This window comes from Fusarium subglutinans (assembly GCF_013396075.1).
Source record: "Fusarium subglutinans strain NRRL 66333 chromosome Unknown NRRL66333_c0000034, whole genome shotgun sequence".
Lineage (NCBI taxonomy): Eukaryota > Fungi > Ascomycota > Sordariomycetes > Hypocreales > Nectriaceae > Fusarium > Fusarium subglutinans.
Genome location: NW_023502097.1, coordinates 222,966 through 236,311, shown reverse-complemented (window position 1 = coordinate 236,311; position 13,346 = coordinate 222,966). Strand labels below are relative to the sequence as shown.

Sequence of the window (13,346 nt, the reverse complement as noted above, 5' to 3'; positions counted from 1 at the left end):
GGGTGTCGTCGGATTTTCGAATTCCTTATCCACCAGGCGAGAGCAGTTTGTCCTGACCGGTTACCCCGGCGCCTCCTGCTCCCCCTTGGAAGAGAGGTGATTTAGATCAGACTATATCCCCTCCTCATCTCATGCCCTTCCTGGTGCGAGTTTGAGCGGTGGTGCTGTGAGCTCTGCAGAGGCAAGCGGGGTTGCCAGCGTGCTGCTGGGCGGCGAGTGCTTTGCCAGCTGCTGGGCAGACTTCAGCGGCATTGTGAACCGTTAGCAACGTGAAGCTCTTGATACCCCGCCCAACGCAGCGCCGTGATGATTCCAAGGTGTTTTGAAGTCATCGCAATACATCCCCCACACTGAAGTCTTTCTCAAAATGTGTTGAGGCTATCGCCGCCACCCAATATGATCACGGCCACAGTAACCACCACAGCCATAGGGACAGCACAATGCACAGCAACGAACATAGGAATGGAATAATTCTCAAGCTATTGAGAAATAGGAATGTACAATAAATGCACTTGCATCATACTGGTAAATCTTCTATCGTCGTAGCATTTGCACAGCTGTATGCCCCAACAACATTGTGATATTTCTTGACTTGATACAGCAGACAACAGGATTTCGCGATGACCAAGATTGCTCTCCCTCACATCAGGTCCACGCTACAGTTTCCTTCTCATTACAATGGCAACACTTGGTACAATTGTTCTGGATATTATATCGGAATCGCGTCGGGTTCTGGACGGGAGGACACAAGCTAACGTTGTTTGCTGTCAGATCATTTGGCGCGAGTAGGAGTGCGATAGAAGAAGGCCATGCTGCCTCACTGGAGCAGCATTTTTAATTTCATTTCAAGTCATGGGCAGGCAGGGCAGGGCAATTAATGTATGGATACAGATGTCGTGTTAAGTTGGGAGGAGTATAACAAGACACGAATATCAGCGCACTAGCGCAAGAACACAAAATAGCAATGATTATCAAAATTCCAAGGGATCAAAAAGAAGATTGTTAGGGTCGGCGGTAGGAGGAAATGGGTGATTTTCGACGAGTGGGTGGTTGTGATGATGAAGGAGTAAGAATGAGGAGGCTCCAACACGACGTGGAGACAAACTCTTACCTGAAGTGGATGCGTAGGGCTTCCATTGGCCGTGTTGCAGATCACGAGGTGGAGTCGTTTATAGGCATATACGGATAAGTACAAGACGCGACTTACGCCCAACTTGGAAGGCAAGCAAGCTAAGCTGAATGGGTCTTATCTTGAGGTTGTGAATAATTGACTTGTTTTTCAGTTGAGAATGGTTCTATGACCTTGGTTTTGTTGAATCAAGATTTTGTATGCACGGTGATGTATCAACTCAAAACCTTGCAAATTTTGGGGATTGATAACACTTACATTGCACCGGGAGATTTGTCAGTGCTGAGGTTACTCTCTGATGCTGTCATTGTCCCAGATCTTGCTTGCCCTGCTTTATGTAGGTACTGATCGACTCTTGATTGCGAGATGTGCTGCGAACCTATCATGTTGATGTGACGCTATGCACCAGCCAACCCAGGTCATCCTAGTAGCATCTGTTTGGTCGATCAGTAGAAAAACACAACGCATAAACCTGCCTTTCTTGAAACATGAAACTTGGTCTGTTAAATTAACACAAAAAACAAGAGAATAAGGCATCAAGATCATTAGCACGTGCCAATAATCAAGACCAAATGGCCTCCCACGCACCAAACTTTACTTGATTTTAGCGGCCGGGTGACTACTTTAGACCTGAGCTGCCTCTGCCACGTGAAGATAGCACGCGATAAGCAAAATTTGGCCGCTACCTCGATTAGCCACATTGCATTGCTGTGTGCATAAGTCACACTCAAACATCAAGCAACAGCCGAACCCAGATTTGACAGACCGGAGCTCCAAATCACTACGTACCTTGACCCTACCGCCGTGAATTTTAGACCGACCAACCGCCAACTTTGGGGAACTGACCGTTTTATCTTGATCTTGAACTCTTCAACCCCAAAACTGCTTCATCTTGTCCCGCTCGAGCTCTGCCTGTCACCGACCTTCGATACATCACACGCACTTTGACGAAATCGAGACGAACGAGCCTTATCGATGGGTGAATTCTCCCCTTGAAACTACCTACTCCGCACACCGGGCGACATCTTAGCTGTCACCATATTCTTCACCATCGCCTGACGTATCGCACTTGGATGCCCACCTGCTGAACGCAACCAACGGCCTCGATACCCTCCCCTCGGCGCGGCCTACGCCTGCCATCTCTTCGCTCCGATGTGGTGGTTATTCAGGGCGCTTTTCAGCTCTATCTTCCTGCTCAGCATCGTCCTCTCCATCCCCGTCGCTTTCGATGTCGGCGGTCGCGATAGTGGGCTGGCTTACAGTCTAGCCCTGTTCCTCTTCTACTTTACATATTCCAGCCTCGAGCTTTTGACGCCAGAAAAGTCACGCTCGCGGTATTTCCTTTCTGGATTTCTACGGTTGTCGCAGTGGATCATCATCCCCGCCCTCCTCATCTGGGCGCTGGGACAGTTCGCTGTCGATGCCGATAACACAAATTGGGTGGAGCGAACAGTGGGTGGCCTGTTCAACTCCAAGAGCACAAGCTGGAGGGAATGGATGTTTGGCAAGGACGGCTTGGTTGAGACGATCACGCTGGGTGGGTGGGATAATGTGCTACGATATTCGGGGCCCGTGTTCCAGCTTCTGGAGGGCTTCTGTACCTTGCTGGTCATCCAGGCAGCGGGACAGCTCACAAGATGGCTAGTCAACCGTGGAAGAAGTGATACTTGGTTGGTGGGTTTTATATCAAATCTTCGAATCTGGCACATGCTAACCCTGACGCAGATCGTTCTTCTGGTTCTCTCCAGCTCCATCATGGCTAGCGCCGTGTACTTCCTCTGGAGGGTAGCACAATTCCCTCAAATCGGCAATCTTGATGCCACCCTTATTGGCATCGCAATGACAACTGCCGTGTTCCTATGCGCCTTTGGTATTGGCAGTGGTCGCGGCAATCCTATTGAGTCGTCGCTTCTGTTTGCCTATATTGTGCTCTGCATCTACCAGATCTTCACCGATTATTTGCCATCAGAAAATGCAGACCATACACAAGATCACGATGGCTCAGAGTCTGATATTCCACCTTTACCGCCTATCATCATGGCATCTTACTCGACTTTCCTCCACATGCTGGGCTCATTGCCATCCGCTGTTCACTCGTCATTGGCGCTACTATATGCCGCCTTCCAGACTATCACGCCATCAGTCATCATTTCGCTAACATACCGCTCTTTGGTATTCTACTGCGCTACACGTATCATCCCCTCAATCCGCGAGTCGGGTGCGCAAGCCATGATGCAAGAACCAGACTGGGAGGACTCTGAGACTACAAGTAAATTCTTGGGCTTCCTCAGCTGGTTCTCGCCGTCAATTTTAATAGCAGTCTACACCAGTCTACTCCTGCAGCATTTCTCCACCAGCGACGGTCCAGATGGCTGGACTCTCCGAGGTGGTGATGTTGAGGGCAGCAACTGGCAGTGGGCCAATATTGGCCTGACTATGGTTTTGTACGGAGTCGAGCTTTATCTGGGCTCTGACGAGCATGACCACTGGAAAGTTGATTAAAAGTCACGGGCTCTAGAGTCACAGAACTACAGATGTCTGCTCGGCAGACCATCACCCACGGGGTCGATGTACTTCTCAGGGAGTACTGGACCGTAGAACGGACTTAGAAGATGGATGATATGGATTTTCTTTATTCGAATCAGCACACATTATCTTTTTCGCAGGCAGCATAAGGAACTGGACTGGGCTGGACTGGGATAGGGCAGTGGACAACGGGACAGGCACGATACCGCACACGGCGTTGAGGAAGGGCTTGGCAGGTTTTTGTTTCTTTGTTTTCTGCTTTACAGCAGCATGGCGATGGATGATGATGTGGGTTTTATTTAACCTCTTTTTATATAAGTTAGTTTGCGTGAGGCAATAGCATCACGACGTGAATCAATGATTATTTTGAAATCATGAGAGATGCAGCTTTTAAACGTGAAGATATGTTGTCAATCTTGTAGTCATTCCATCTATATTCCTAAATCCTGTCCTAAGTTTTAGTCCAGTGTTCCCTATGATTATTGTTCGGCTTCAACATCGAATAAGATGTATTGTCAAATTTACCGCGCACAATCTTCCCACAACAGTACAATGTACCTTTCGAGGCAAAAAATAATCAATGAGATATATTATGAATACGAATAACCATTTGCATCTTAGTGCTTTTAACCCTTGTCTATGATATGATGCTTCTCCAGAATCATGGGGCCGACACCGGCTCGCTACCCTAGACCCACCGGCGATCCTGGGGAAGATCGGATATAATGAGTATCCAGAGACATTACTTCAAATAGCTACTTCAATTTCTACTCCTTCTGCTCATATCAAGCAAGCATTTTTATTTCAAAATGTCTATCAAATATGTCACCGAAGGCCTTCCGGCCGCCCCAGAAATTTCCTTCAAGACCATTCATATGGCGGGTTTGCGTGTCGATGTCTATGGTCTTGATGAACTTCCTCCCAATGTCCCCGTTTCATGCCTGTGGCTTCTGCATCCTCGTACCAGATCACGAGACACCATGAATGATATTGCTAGACGCACCATAGGAGCGTGGGGCGCGCATGCTGGCAGCAACTCCAAGCGCGGCCTCATCGCCCTGGCATTTGATATGCCCAACCACGGAACTAGAAAGGTTAGCGAATCAGCGAACCATCCTTGGAGAAAGGGAAATCCGACACATGCGCTTGACATGTTTGCTATGGTGAAGGGAGGCGTATCAGATATGAGTGGTCTTATGGACCTTGTTTCGGGGTATCTTGGCCTTGAAATTGATGGCCATGTGTGCCTTGGCTGGAGCCTGGGTGGACATGGTGCCTGGCAGGCATTCTTTGGGGAGAAGAGGATCGATGCGGCTGTGGTGATTATCGGGTGTCCTGATTTCGCAGGTGAGTTATCCTAACTAAATGTGAGAGACGTAAGCTGACGAGATAGGACTCATGTCTGGCCGCGCTGCTGGATCGAAACTCGACTGCGGCGCCGATTTTATCGGAAGCAAATACTTCCCCAAGGATCTCATCGAAATCTGCAGCAAACACGATCCCAAGGCTATTTGCTTCGGTACTTCGCCCATTCCATCCTCACCATCCTCTGCCGAACAGACTCGTCTGAGGGCTATTCTGGATGAGCACGTCAAAGACAAGAAGCTACTTCTCTGCTCGGGCGGCGAGGATGAGTTGGTTCCATATGCCAACACCAAAGAATTTTCGACATTATTGAAGGAAGCTGTGGGTGAAAAGGGCTGGTATCGAGATGGTGGGTTGGAGGTGGATGATAGAGTATACGAGGGTATTGGACATAAGTTCAGTCCCAAGATGGTGGAGGATGCTGTGCAGTTCTTGGTTAATGCCGTGAAAAGGGGACCGAGAGGCAAGGCACATGTTAGAGACGGAGAGAAAAGTGTTCTGTAGATTTGCGGTATAGACATAGATGCGATAGAGATCACCAAGGCCGTGCTGCCTTCTCGTCTATAACTTCACTTCCATTCTCCATCTTGGTGACCAAACCACCGCGATCATCATCTTCACTTGGAAACACACTCTGATATACACCCCAAGGATTCCTCTTCACTCTCTTCCCAGCAAGACTCTCCCCTCGTCCGTGAGGATCAGCCTTCCACTCCCCCATCGCCAACGCAGCACCATTCATTGCCTCTTCTTTATCCTGATCTTTCGAAGATGCTGCCATACCGGGCGGATCTATGCCGATGAAGGTGACTCTGTCAAGAGGGAAGCCAATAGCTGCGCAGTGCCCATCGACAAGTCTCTCTTTCTTAAACCCATGACTAACAATGGTGATATGAGCTGGCCATCTTTTGTAGTGGGAATAGAAGAGCGTTAGGGAGAAGAGGACGTTGTGGTAGGAATCAAGCGCGCGCTCTTCTAACAATACTGCATCGTTGATGTTTTCATCCTGCAGCATTCCCCAGTAGTTGTTCTTGTCTGCGATGTCTCTGTAGCCAGCTGCCTCGGATATTCTCGACTCTTTACGCGTCGGTCCTCTATCATGGTCAGCATACGCATACTCACATCAGCCAGGTTACATACCCAGAAAACACCAAAGCAGAACCAGCACAATTCTGAGCGAGTGCCTTTACGCCAGCTTTAATATGCTGAACAAAAGTTGGGGTTTCACCACGCTGAAAGTCTGCGATTAGCCATTCACTTTCATCTTGGCCGAGGGTTGGGCCATCGAGCCAAACTCCGTGGCAGCACACGATGATGAGATGTGACGGTGGCATGGCGGTGAGATGGAAGATGAGGGGATTCAGGAGTTGGACAGGTTGGACGCAAAGTGAGGGTCTGATCATGTGATACCTAGTTCGTAAGCAAAGCAAACAAATAACGAATTGAGAATGTCAAGGTGTAAGATACAAGATATGAAGCGGGTTTTTACTGTGTTCACATTGGAGGACTGGACCTTTGTGATAGATTGAGATAGGCCTTGACCCTCTACCCTGGTATTGTACATATAGATCCTACCAAATCTCTCCATTCCATTTCCCCTTCCAATGCGTAAATCGCTTTGTGATAGTACATTCGCGTTGTAAATAAGGTATTCAAACATTCCAAGTCATCATAAGTTTCACTCCGTTTTCCTGTTAGCAGCCATCTGTGATTCAAAAGGATCGCTGCTGTCCCTCATCTTGGCTTGTTTTATCTCCAGTGCCCTTTGCTTCTCAGCCGCAGCGAGTTGATCTTTAAAGCTCTCCTTGCTCTCCTTCCCTGAAACGCGAGACTTGCCTTTGCGCTTCTTTCCCCCTTTCGGTTCGAAAGGGGACTTGGTTGGGCGCTTGGGGGTCGCTGGATACCCAAACGCTTGTCGATGACTCTTGTACTTCATGTGCGGTAGTGCAGGACGTCCCCTAATTTTGAGCATGGCATCTTGATAGTCTGCCTTGTGCTTCGCAGCCTGTGCCTCCAAATCTTCAAGACGGGAGGCAATATTTTCCACGGCCTTTTCAGGCTTCTCTGTTTTCTTATTTGGGTTTTCCATATCCCTCTTAATGGCGGCGATAGACTTCCGATATCCCTCTTCCTGCTTCTTGTGAAACGCAGCCATCTGTTGCAGCTCTCTTGTCTTGGCGGGTACTTCTAGTGGTTGGATAGGGCCGCCCTCTCTTACTTGGGCAAAGACTTTATTTAGTTTCGGTGATAGGTGGTGGTGTCGTCTCGCCTGTTTGAACTCCCGTGCCTCCTCGTCTGTCAGATTTCTCTCTCGAGCAATCTTGGAATATCGGTAGAGTTGAGCTCTGCCAGGTCTTCTCGTACCTAGTTCTCTTGATCGACGGATGCCTTTAAGGCTCAATAATTGTCGGATCAGGTAAAGACTTCCTGTAACCACTAAAGGACCACCGTCACTCTTCTTGCAAGCCCATGGAAGAGCACTCGCAATATCGGGCGTTCCTGAGTATACATTGCTAGGATGGATTTGCTTCGTCTTGGCGTATTCGGCACCAAAGGAGGCAGGCAAAGGCTGCGGGTCATTGGGACCTTGAGTAAATTCGACCATAGCCAAGTTGTCCTGGGGCTCGACAAGCCTTTCCATCATCTTGAAGAAAGGCTTGTGCTTGCTTTGGGACATACCAATAACCCAAGTCACTGGTTGACCATCTCTTCGTAGACGTTTGTTGACATGGTTGCGCAATTCTGTGATTCCCAACATGTTGTGAGCGCCGTCGACGAGAATTTCCCGTGGCTGAATACCAGAAAGTGGTGCGTTGACTTGAACTGTTTCCAATCGACCAGGTAAGAAAGGCTCGGTTTCCAAGAGCCTGTCCAAGTTGATCTCCTGCAATGGGAAGAGATGACGGAAAGCCATGGCTGCACACAACAGATTCTGGACTTGGTAGCTCTCGAGCATCCACCTTGAGTTATCGAGAGTTAACAGTAAAGGTTCGCCCTTCCATGTGAGGATGATGTCTGTTCCAACTTCTCGAGCGTGTTTTCGTAGTACATGGATGACAGAAGGCTTGTTAGTGTGGTCAACAATACAAGGAACGTTCTTTTGCATAATGCCAGCTTTGACCTTGGCAATGTTTTCGAGGGAATTTCCGAGGTACTCTTGGTGATCGAGGCCGATCTTGGAGATAATGGTGACAGACTTTTGCTTCATGGCATTGGTTGCATCGGTAGCACCGCCCATGCCAACTTCGACGATACCATAGGGAACATGCATTTTGTTGAATACTCGGAATGCTGTTGCTGTTTCGAACTCGAATGGTGTTAGATTCGGAGGGTCTTCTCCGTGCTTGTATCTCCAACCAGCAGCAATGCGATTGTACTTTTCCTCAACATGCTTCATTTCCATGTCGTACATCCGCGGATTCACATAAAGGCCATTGATTGCGACTCCATTGTGCCTCTCAGGAAAGGCGGGGGATGTGAAGCTTCCATAACCGAGACCAGCGAGCTTGAACATGCCAGCAAGAAATGTGCATATTGAGCCTTTACCATTGGTGCCAGCAACATGAATACCCTTCCACTCTTGCTTGTCTGGTACGACACGGCTTATACGATCCAGGCCTAGACGAATATCTCTGTAACCTGGCGTCCTTTTGCTGGCCAGGACCCGATTAATGCGGCTAATGGCGAACTGGATTTCCTGAATGGAAGAAGACATGATGGTGGTTTAGGTGAGGCGGCATCTCATCGGAGCCCGGCGCTGGGAGGGAGAAGTGCCGTGTGAGGCTCCTGAGATGCTGGTTGAGTCAGACCCAGGGCGAATTGGCGTATTTGGTGATGACTATGAGTTGAGTTGAGTTCCGTTATAGACGTCACGACATGAGTGAGACTACTACGTCCATTATTTTTCACTTTGGGGCAATTCATGTCGACATGGGGTGGGGTGCTGGAAGCCACACTCACCCGCTCTCCGAACGCCGATGAAAGTGGTCTGATGTGGCTCTGTGGCTGTGCAGTCTGCCTCCCGCTCCCGTTGATTGGCTGGAATTAGTCATTTACCAACAGTCCTTATCGCGACACGTGAGAAAGCACTATCAGACGCGCACGCGAACTGAACGCCCCGGACTCTAAGCCTCAAGAGCTCTAAACCCTCTGATTGGTCACATAATTCCATCGCAGTCTCCCTGCCCTGGAGCTGCATCTTGAACCCCCCGCACCCCCTTTGCCTGTTGCCCACTCCGTTCTTTCATCCTCTCCACTGGTTGATTACCCGCTTCACGCTTCACGCATTGTCGTCTGGCTTTTATCAACCTTGCTACTCTAGGCAACATCGTCATCACTATTCATCGACTATTCATCAATGAACACAATTTCTGGTCTTTGCAATCATTACGACTTAATTCTTTGATTCTTTATTCCGCTGTTTTCGCTCGTTTTCGTCATTCACTTCCCACTAAATCAGCCATGGGCCTCCCGTAAGCGCATCCTTGTTTTTTCCCTTACCCGTCCGTTACCTTCGTTGCCATCGCGCCAACGTAGTGATGCCCCGGTCGATCGATCTTGTCGTTGTCGCCATCGCTTCACTATATCAACGCAAAGGCATGCTGCAAATGTCGCGAATGCGCACATCCGTTGCTTGATTATGCGCGCTTCGTGCTTTGCATATTCGTCGCAGTAGTGACGGCCTCGTTCTCTCAACATGGTGCACTTGTTAACCTTGCCCTGCAGATTGTTTGTTGCCCCCGTGGAGTCAGATCTCCCTTCCAAAGCTGCAGAGAAGAGCAGTGCGACGTCGCCACCCCGCTCCGCCATTCGTCGCAATATACGCACAGAACGAATTGAACGCCGTGCCGCGCAGCGCCGTATTTTCTCAATTCGCGACCGCTTAAATGATGGCTCGCTACAACAGTCCGGTAATTTGACAGGCCGAGATGGTCGTTCCGTGCCATGGGCCGAAGCTGGATTCCCACCTGATCTAGAGACTACGAGAGGTCCTGATGGGCTGCGTCGAGCGAGACCGTTTCGCGATGTTCTTAGAGAGATGGCTAGATCGGATGATCGCAGAAGGGACATGCTTGAAGAGCGCATAAACTCTCTGTTTAGGGATGGCAGCAACACACAAGACCGAAACAATACCAATTCACAACCACCATACGATGATTGGGATCTGGGTTGGCATGAGGGTCCTCGACCTCGTCCTGCAGTGGTAAGTTCTATCATCGATGATGTTCTGTTCCAATTATGCAAGTCTTGTGATTTTTTCTAACTACAAACTCAGATTGTGCCTCTGTCTGCGTATCCCGACCGAGCTCCTGAAGAGAATGGAGCTCAACCGCAGAGACTTCCTTCTGCTGTAACGCACCCCGTGATTACCACACATGACCCAGCAGAAACGAACCAGCGCCGAGCTCAACGTTCCGCAATGCGCGAAGCTCTCCGTGCGTCAAACAGGATTACGCGATTTGCACCTTTGCAGCGTGTTGACGGACTTGGCGACCGTGATAGGAGCCTCAGTCCAGAGGTCTGGGATACTCTTCTGTCCACACTTACACCTGACCCTCAACCACCTAGCGCAGGTTCCTCTTTTGCGTCAAATGTTGCATCTCAGAGCGCCGGTGCTACATCAGGCACCTCTTTCACCACGCCTGACCAAGATCCTGAGACAATGGCTGACCAGGCCTGTGAGTCGGGTTGCGAAGGCTCCGAAACTGAAGACCTTGATCAGACTCTCAGCGTCCTGGATCGGATTAGAAGACGCCGGGCAGAGATGCGACGTGTTCACGTAAGACTCCCCGAAGCTGGCCAAGACGCCCCAATTGATGGAGGTGCCATTCGGGATAATGGGGCAGTTGGTTCTGATTCCAGACAAGGAAGATCCCCGGATGGACTAGTGCCAAGCGATCACCACCACAGGCTCAGGACCTTGCGTCGAGAGCGCTCTCTCCGATCACGTTCTGCTTGGGTGGGACACTTATCCGTGGGCAATTCAGACGATGAGCAAGGACCGGAACGAAACAGACAGAACCGAGAGAGCTCAGCAGCATCAGGCAGCAACACAAACGTTGAAGATGACTGGATGGGAATGCAACGCATCGTGCGTAGCCTAGCACGACGTGAAGATATTCCCGATGAATGGTGGGCTGAGGCTGGCCTCAGCCGAACCCTACCAGGGGAAGGGACAGAATAAAGAGGGCGCACGATACCAGTTTGCATTCGATTTGAAGCGGGATATAAAATACCGGGATTACTTGCTACATATATGGTCAGATGGCGTTAAACGGAAAAGCGAGCAGTGTCGGCAATGGATTGTATCATAATTGTACGAGTTGTTGACTTTTTGGCTCGACAATGAGCAAGGAGAAGATATAATGAAAGTTGACGTTGAATGAACACATACTTGTGGACCGTTGCTTGTGCTACCACATACTGATATGATGGATAACTGTCGGGATTGCTGGTCCATAAAGCGGCCACGATTAGACGCACATCATCGTGAGATCCTGGTCGATCTATCTTGGTGTGGCTTGAAGGACCTTGTCTTCGGGACGGCTACGTGCTGCCAACTTGCGATGTGTACAGCTACGGTGAAGCAATACGAGAACATAAGGTATCAAGTTGATATGATTTTCTTTTGTGGTCCAATACATGCTGCTCAGTTAGAAAAACCGCACTCCATTTGCCGGCATAAGCCTCCCCTGAGACTGTATAAGGGATTGTTGAGCACGGCTGCCGACATGATATATCAAACTCAAAGACGACCCTGCGGCCGAACTATTGATCAAGGGTGAAACCGAATGTCATAACTCGTAAATTGACATGTACAGTACTGGTGAATGCCTCAACTCCAATGTCTGTAGAGGGAGGGCGTGAAGTATCGTCATGGCAGCGTCACGTAATGCCGAGCCAAGCGGACGCGCTTGGAACAAGAAATAAGATTGCAATCTTAGTTTAGTCTGCGGTTCAGCTTACAAGGAAAACAAGAAAAGAGAGTCTCCGTGCACGATATCGATCGACGGTGAGATACGATATCTTTCCCAGCTTGGCATTGACGCCTTGTAACTTAACTCTATCAAGCAAGTCAACTGAAGTCAAACTGAGCTGAGTTATCCGTACCTGCTGGGATGATATGAGACGCATTAACTAGTGGCTTCGAGGGTTGGATCGGCGTGGTCCTTGAGAGCAAGGTATTTCAATTGGGCTGTTGGTCGTTGCTGACAGGGAAAGACATAGTTAAGTTGACTAACTTAGTATTTGAGGCGTCGGAGGAGCTGGCTGAAAGAGAATAACCCGGATGACTGTAGAGTTTGTGTGACGGATAAGTTTCCAAGTTGATCGTTGACGGTGAGGCTTGTTTCGAAGTGTGGTAAGCATACCTAGGTAGGTATTCGGCCGTTGTTGGAGTTTATTATAGGACGTACCTCGAGTTATGGACTCGGTACTTTGGTTTAATGATAAGCGGAGACGAGACATGCTGTTGACTTGGAAGAAAATACCAGTCTTGTTGGGTTGGGTATGCCTGTGCCTGTGTCTGAATGCATCCATCCACTGCCTTGGCTTACATGGCATGGCATGGCATGAACATGAACTGTTTCAAGAGGTGGAGCGTTCCTTGTAAGTGAAGAATTCCAAAACATACTAAGAACTTTGTCTCTTGGAACTGGTGCTGCGAATCGAAGTTGACATCATCATCGAGTCCTAACAATGAATTGTTTTTATAAGTGATTCGTGTTGTTGCTTGTGTCGAGGGTGGAGAATTGAATAGTAGGCGAGCTAGTGGGGGTGGCCCTGCAAGTTGAAGCTGGGCGTTGAAGAGCGCTGGACTTGCAGGCGGCACGGGCCCCCCGGGCACCCCGTCACGCAGCCAGCACAGCTCAAGGTTAGGTACCATCCATCACCTTACGGGGCTGCCCCAGGCCCTGGGCCGATTCGGGTTGGGTTGCGAGCCTCCCTCCACTGCCTGATGAGTCTAGTCTAGTAAGATGGAGGTGAATATGAGACGAGAAACAACATCTTCAGTCGAGTCCAGTCCAGCGCATGATTGATTGGAGATCAGTGGCTTTTTGGTCCAGCTCCGAATTTCCACCCAGTTTCTTACCTTACTTTTTTTTCCTGCCTTTCTCCAAGTTTACTTCATCTTATTTTTTTTTAACGACCCTTCCACTCCCTCTCTCCCTCTCTTAACAACAAACTCTCACGCGATTCAATCCCTTGCCCTTCCGGGTTATTTCATCCTGTCCCTCCTTTAACCCTGGGCTGTTCTGTTAGCGACCGCACGAAACGAAACGAACGAACGAACGGACCTTGTTCATCCCATTCCCCTCCTCGATCA

The 13,346-nt window shown here is 49.3% G+C and overlaps 5 protein-coding genes across 5 annotated transcripts; 3 read left to right on the top strand and 2 right to left on the bottom strand.

The window, feature by feature from the left end:
• Window positions 1-2,281: 2,281 nt before the first annotated feature.
• Window positions 2,282-3,631, top strand: FSUBG_3972 (er membrane protein; the record flags this gene model as incomplete). Its single annotated transcript, XM_036681910.1, has 2 exons — window positions 2,282-2,803; window positions 2,855-3,631. 2 exons carry the CDS (start codon window positions 2,282-2,284, stop codon window positions 3,629-3,631), a joined length of 1,299 nt encoding a protein of 432 aa, XP_036540530.1.
• An 833-nt stretch (window positions 3,632-4,464) lies between these two features.
• Window positions 4,465-5,524, top strand: FSUBG_3971 (uncharacterized protein; the record flags this gene model as incomplete). Its single annotated transcript, XM_036681909.1, has 2 exons — window positions 4,465-5,002; window positions 5,049-5,524. The coding sequence occupies 2 exons, from the start codon at window positions 4,465-4,467 to the stop codon at window positions 5,522-5,524; spliced, it is 1,014 nt and encodes a 337-aa protein (XP_036540529.1).
• A 31-nt stretch (window positions 5,525-5,555) lies between these two features.
• On the bottom strand, window positions 5,556-6,354 carry FSUBG_3970 (DUF218 domain protein; the record flags this gene model as incomplete). Its single annotated transcript, XM_036681908.1, has 2 exons — window positions 5,556-6,114; window positions 6,161-6,354. 2 exons carry the CDS (start codon window positions 6,352-6,354, stop codon window positions 5,556-5,558), a joined length of 753 nt encoding a protein of 250 aa, XP_036540528.1.
• Window positions 6,355-6,698: 344 nt separating this feature from the next.
• On the bottom strand, window positions 6,699-8,735 carry FSUBG_3969 (tetrahydrofolylpolyglutamate synthase; the record flags this gene model as incomplete). Its single annotated transcript, XM_036681906.1, has 1 exon — window positions 6,699-8,735. One exon carries the CDS (start codon window positions 8,733-8,735, stop codon window positions 6,699-6,701), a length of 2,037 nt encoding a protein of 678 aa, XP_036540527.1.
• Window positions 8,736-9,481: 746 nt separating this feature from the next.
• On the top strand, window positions 9,482-11,204 carry FSUBG_3968 (uncharacterized protein; the record flags this gene model as incomplete). The annotated part of the gene is made up of 3 exons (XM_036681905.1): window positions 9,482-9,492; window positions 9,746-10,223; window positions 10,296-11,204. 3 exons carry the CDS (start codon window positions 9,482-9,484, stop codon window positions 11,202-11,204), a joined length of 1,398 nt encoding a protein of 465 aa, XP_036540526.1.
• Between the last annotated feature and the right edge of the window lie 2,142 nt (window positions 11,205-13,346).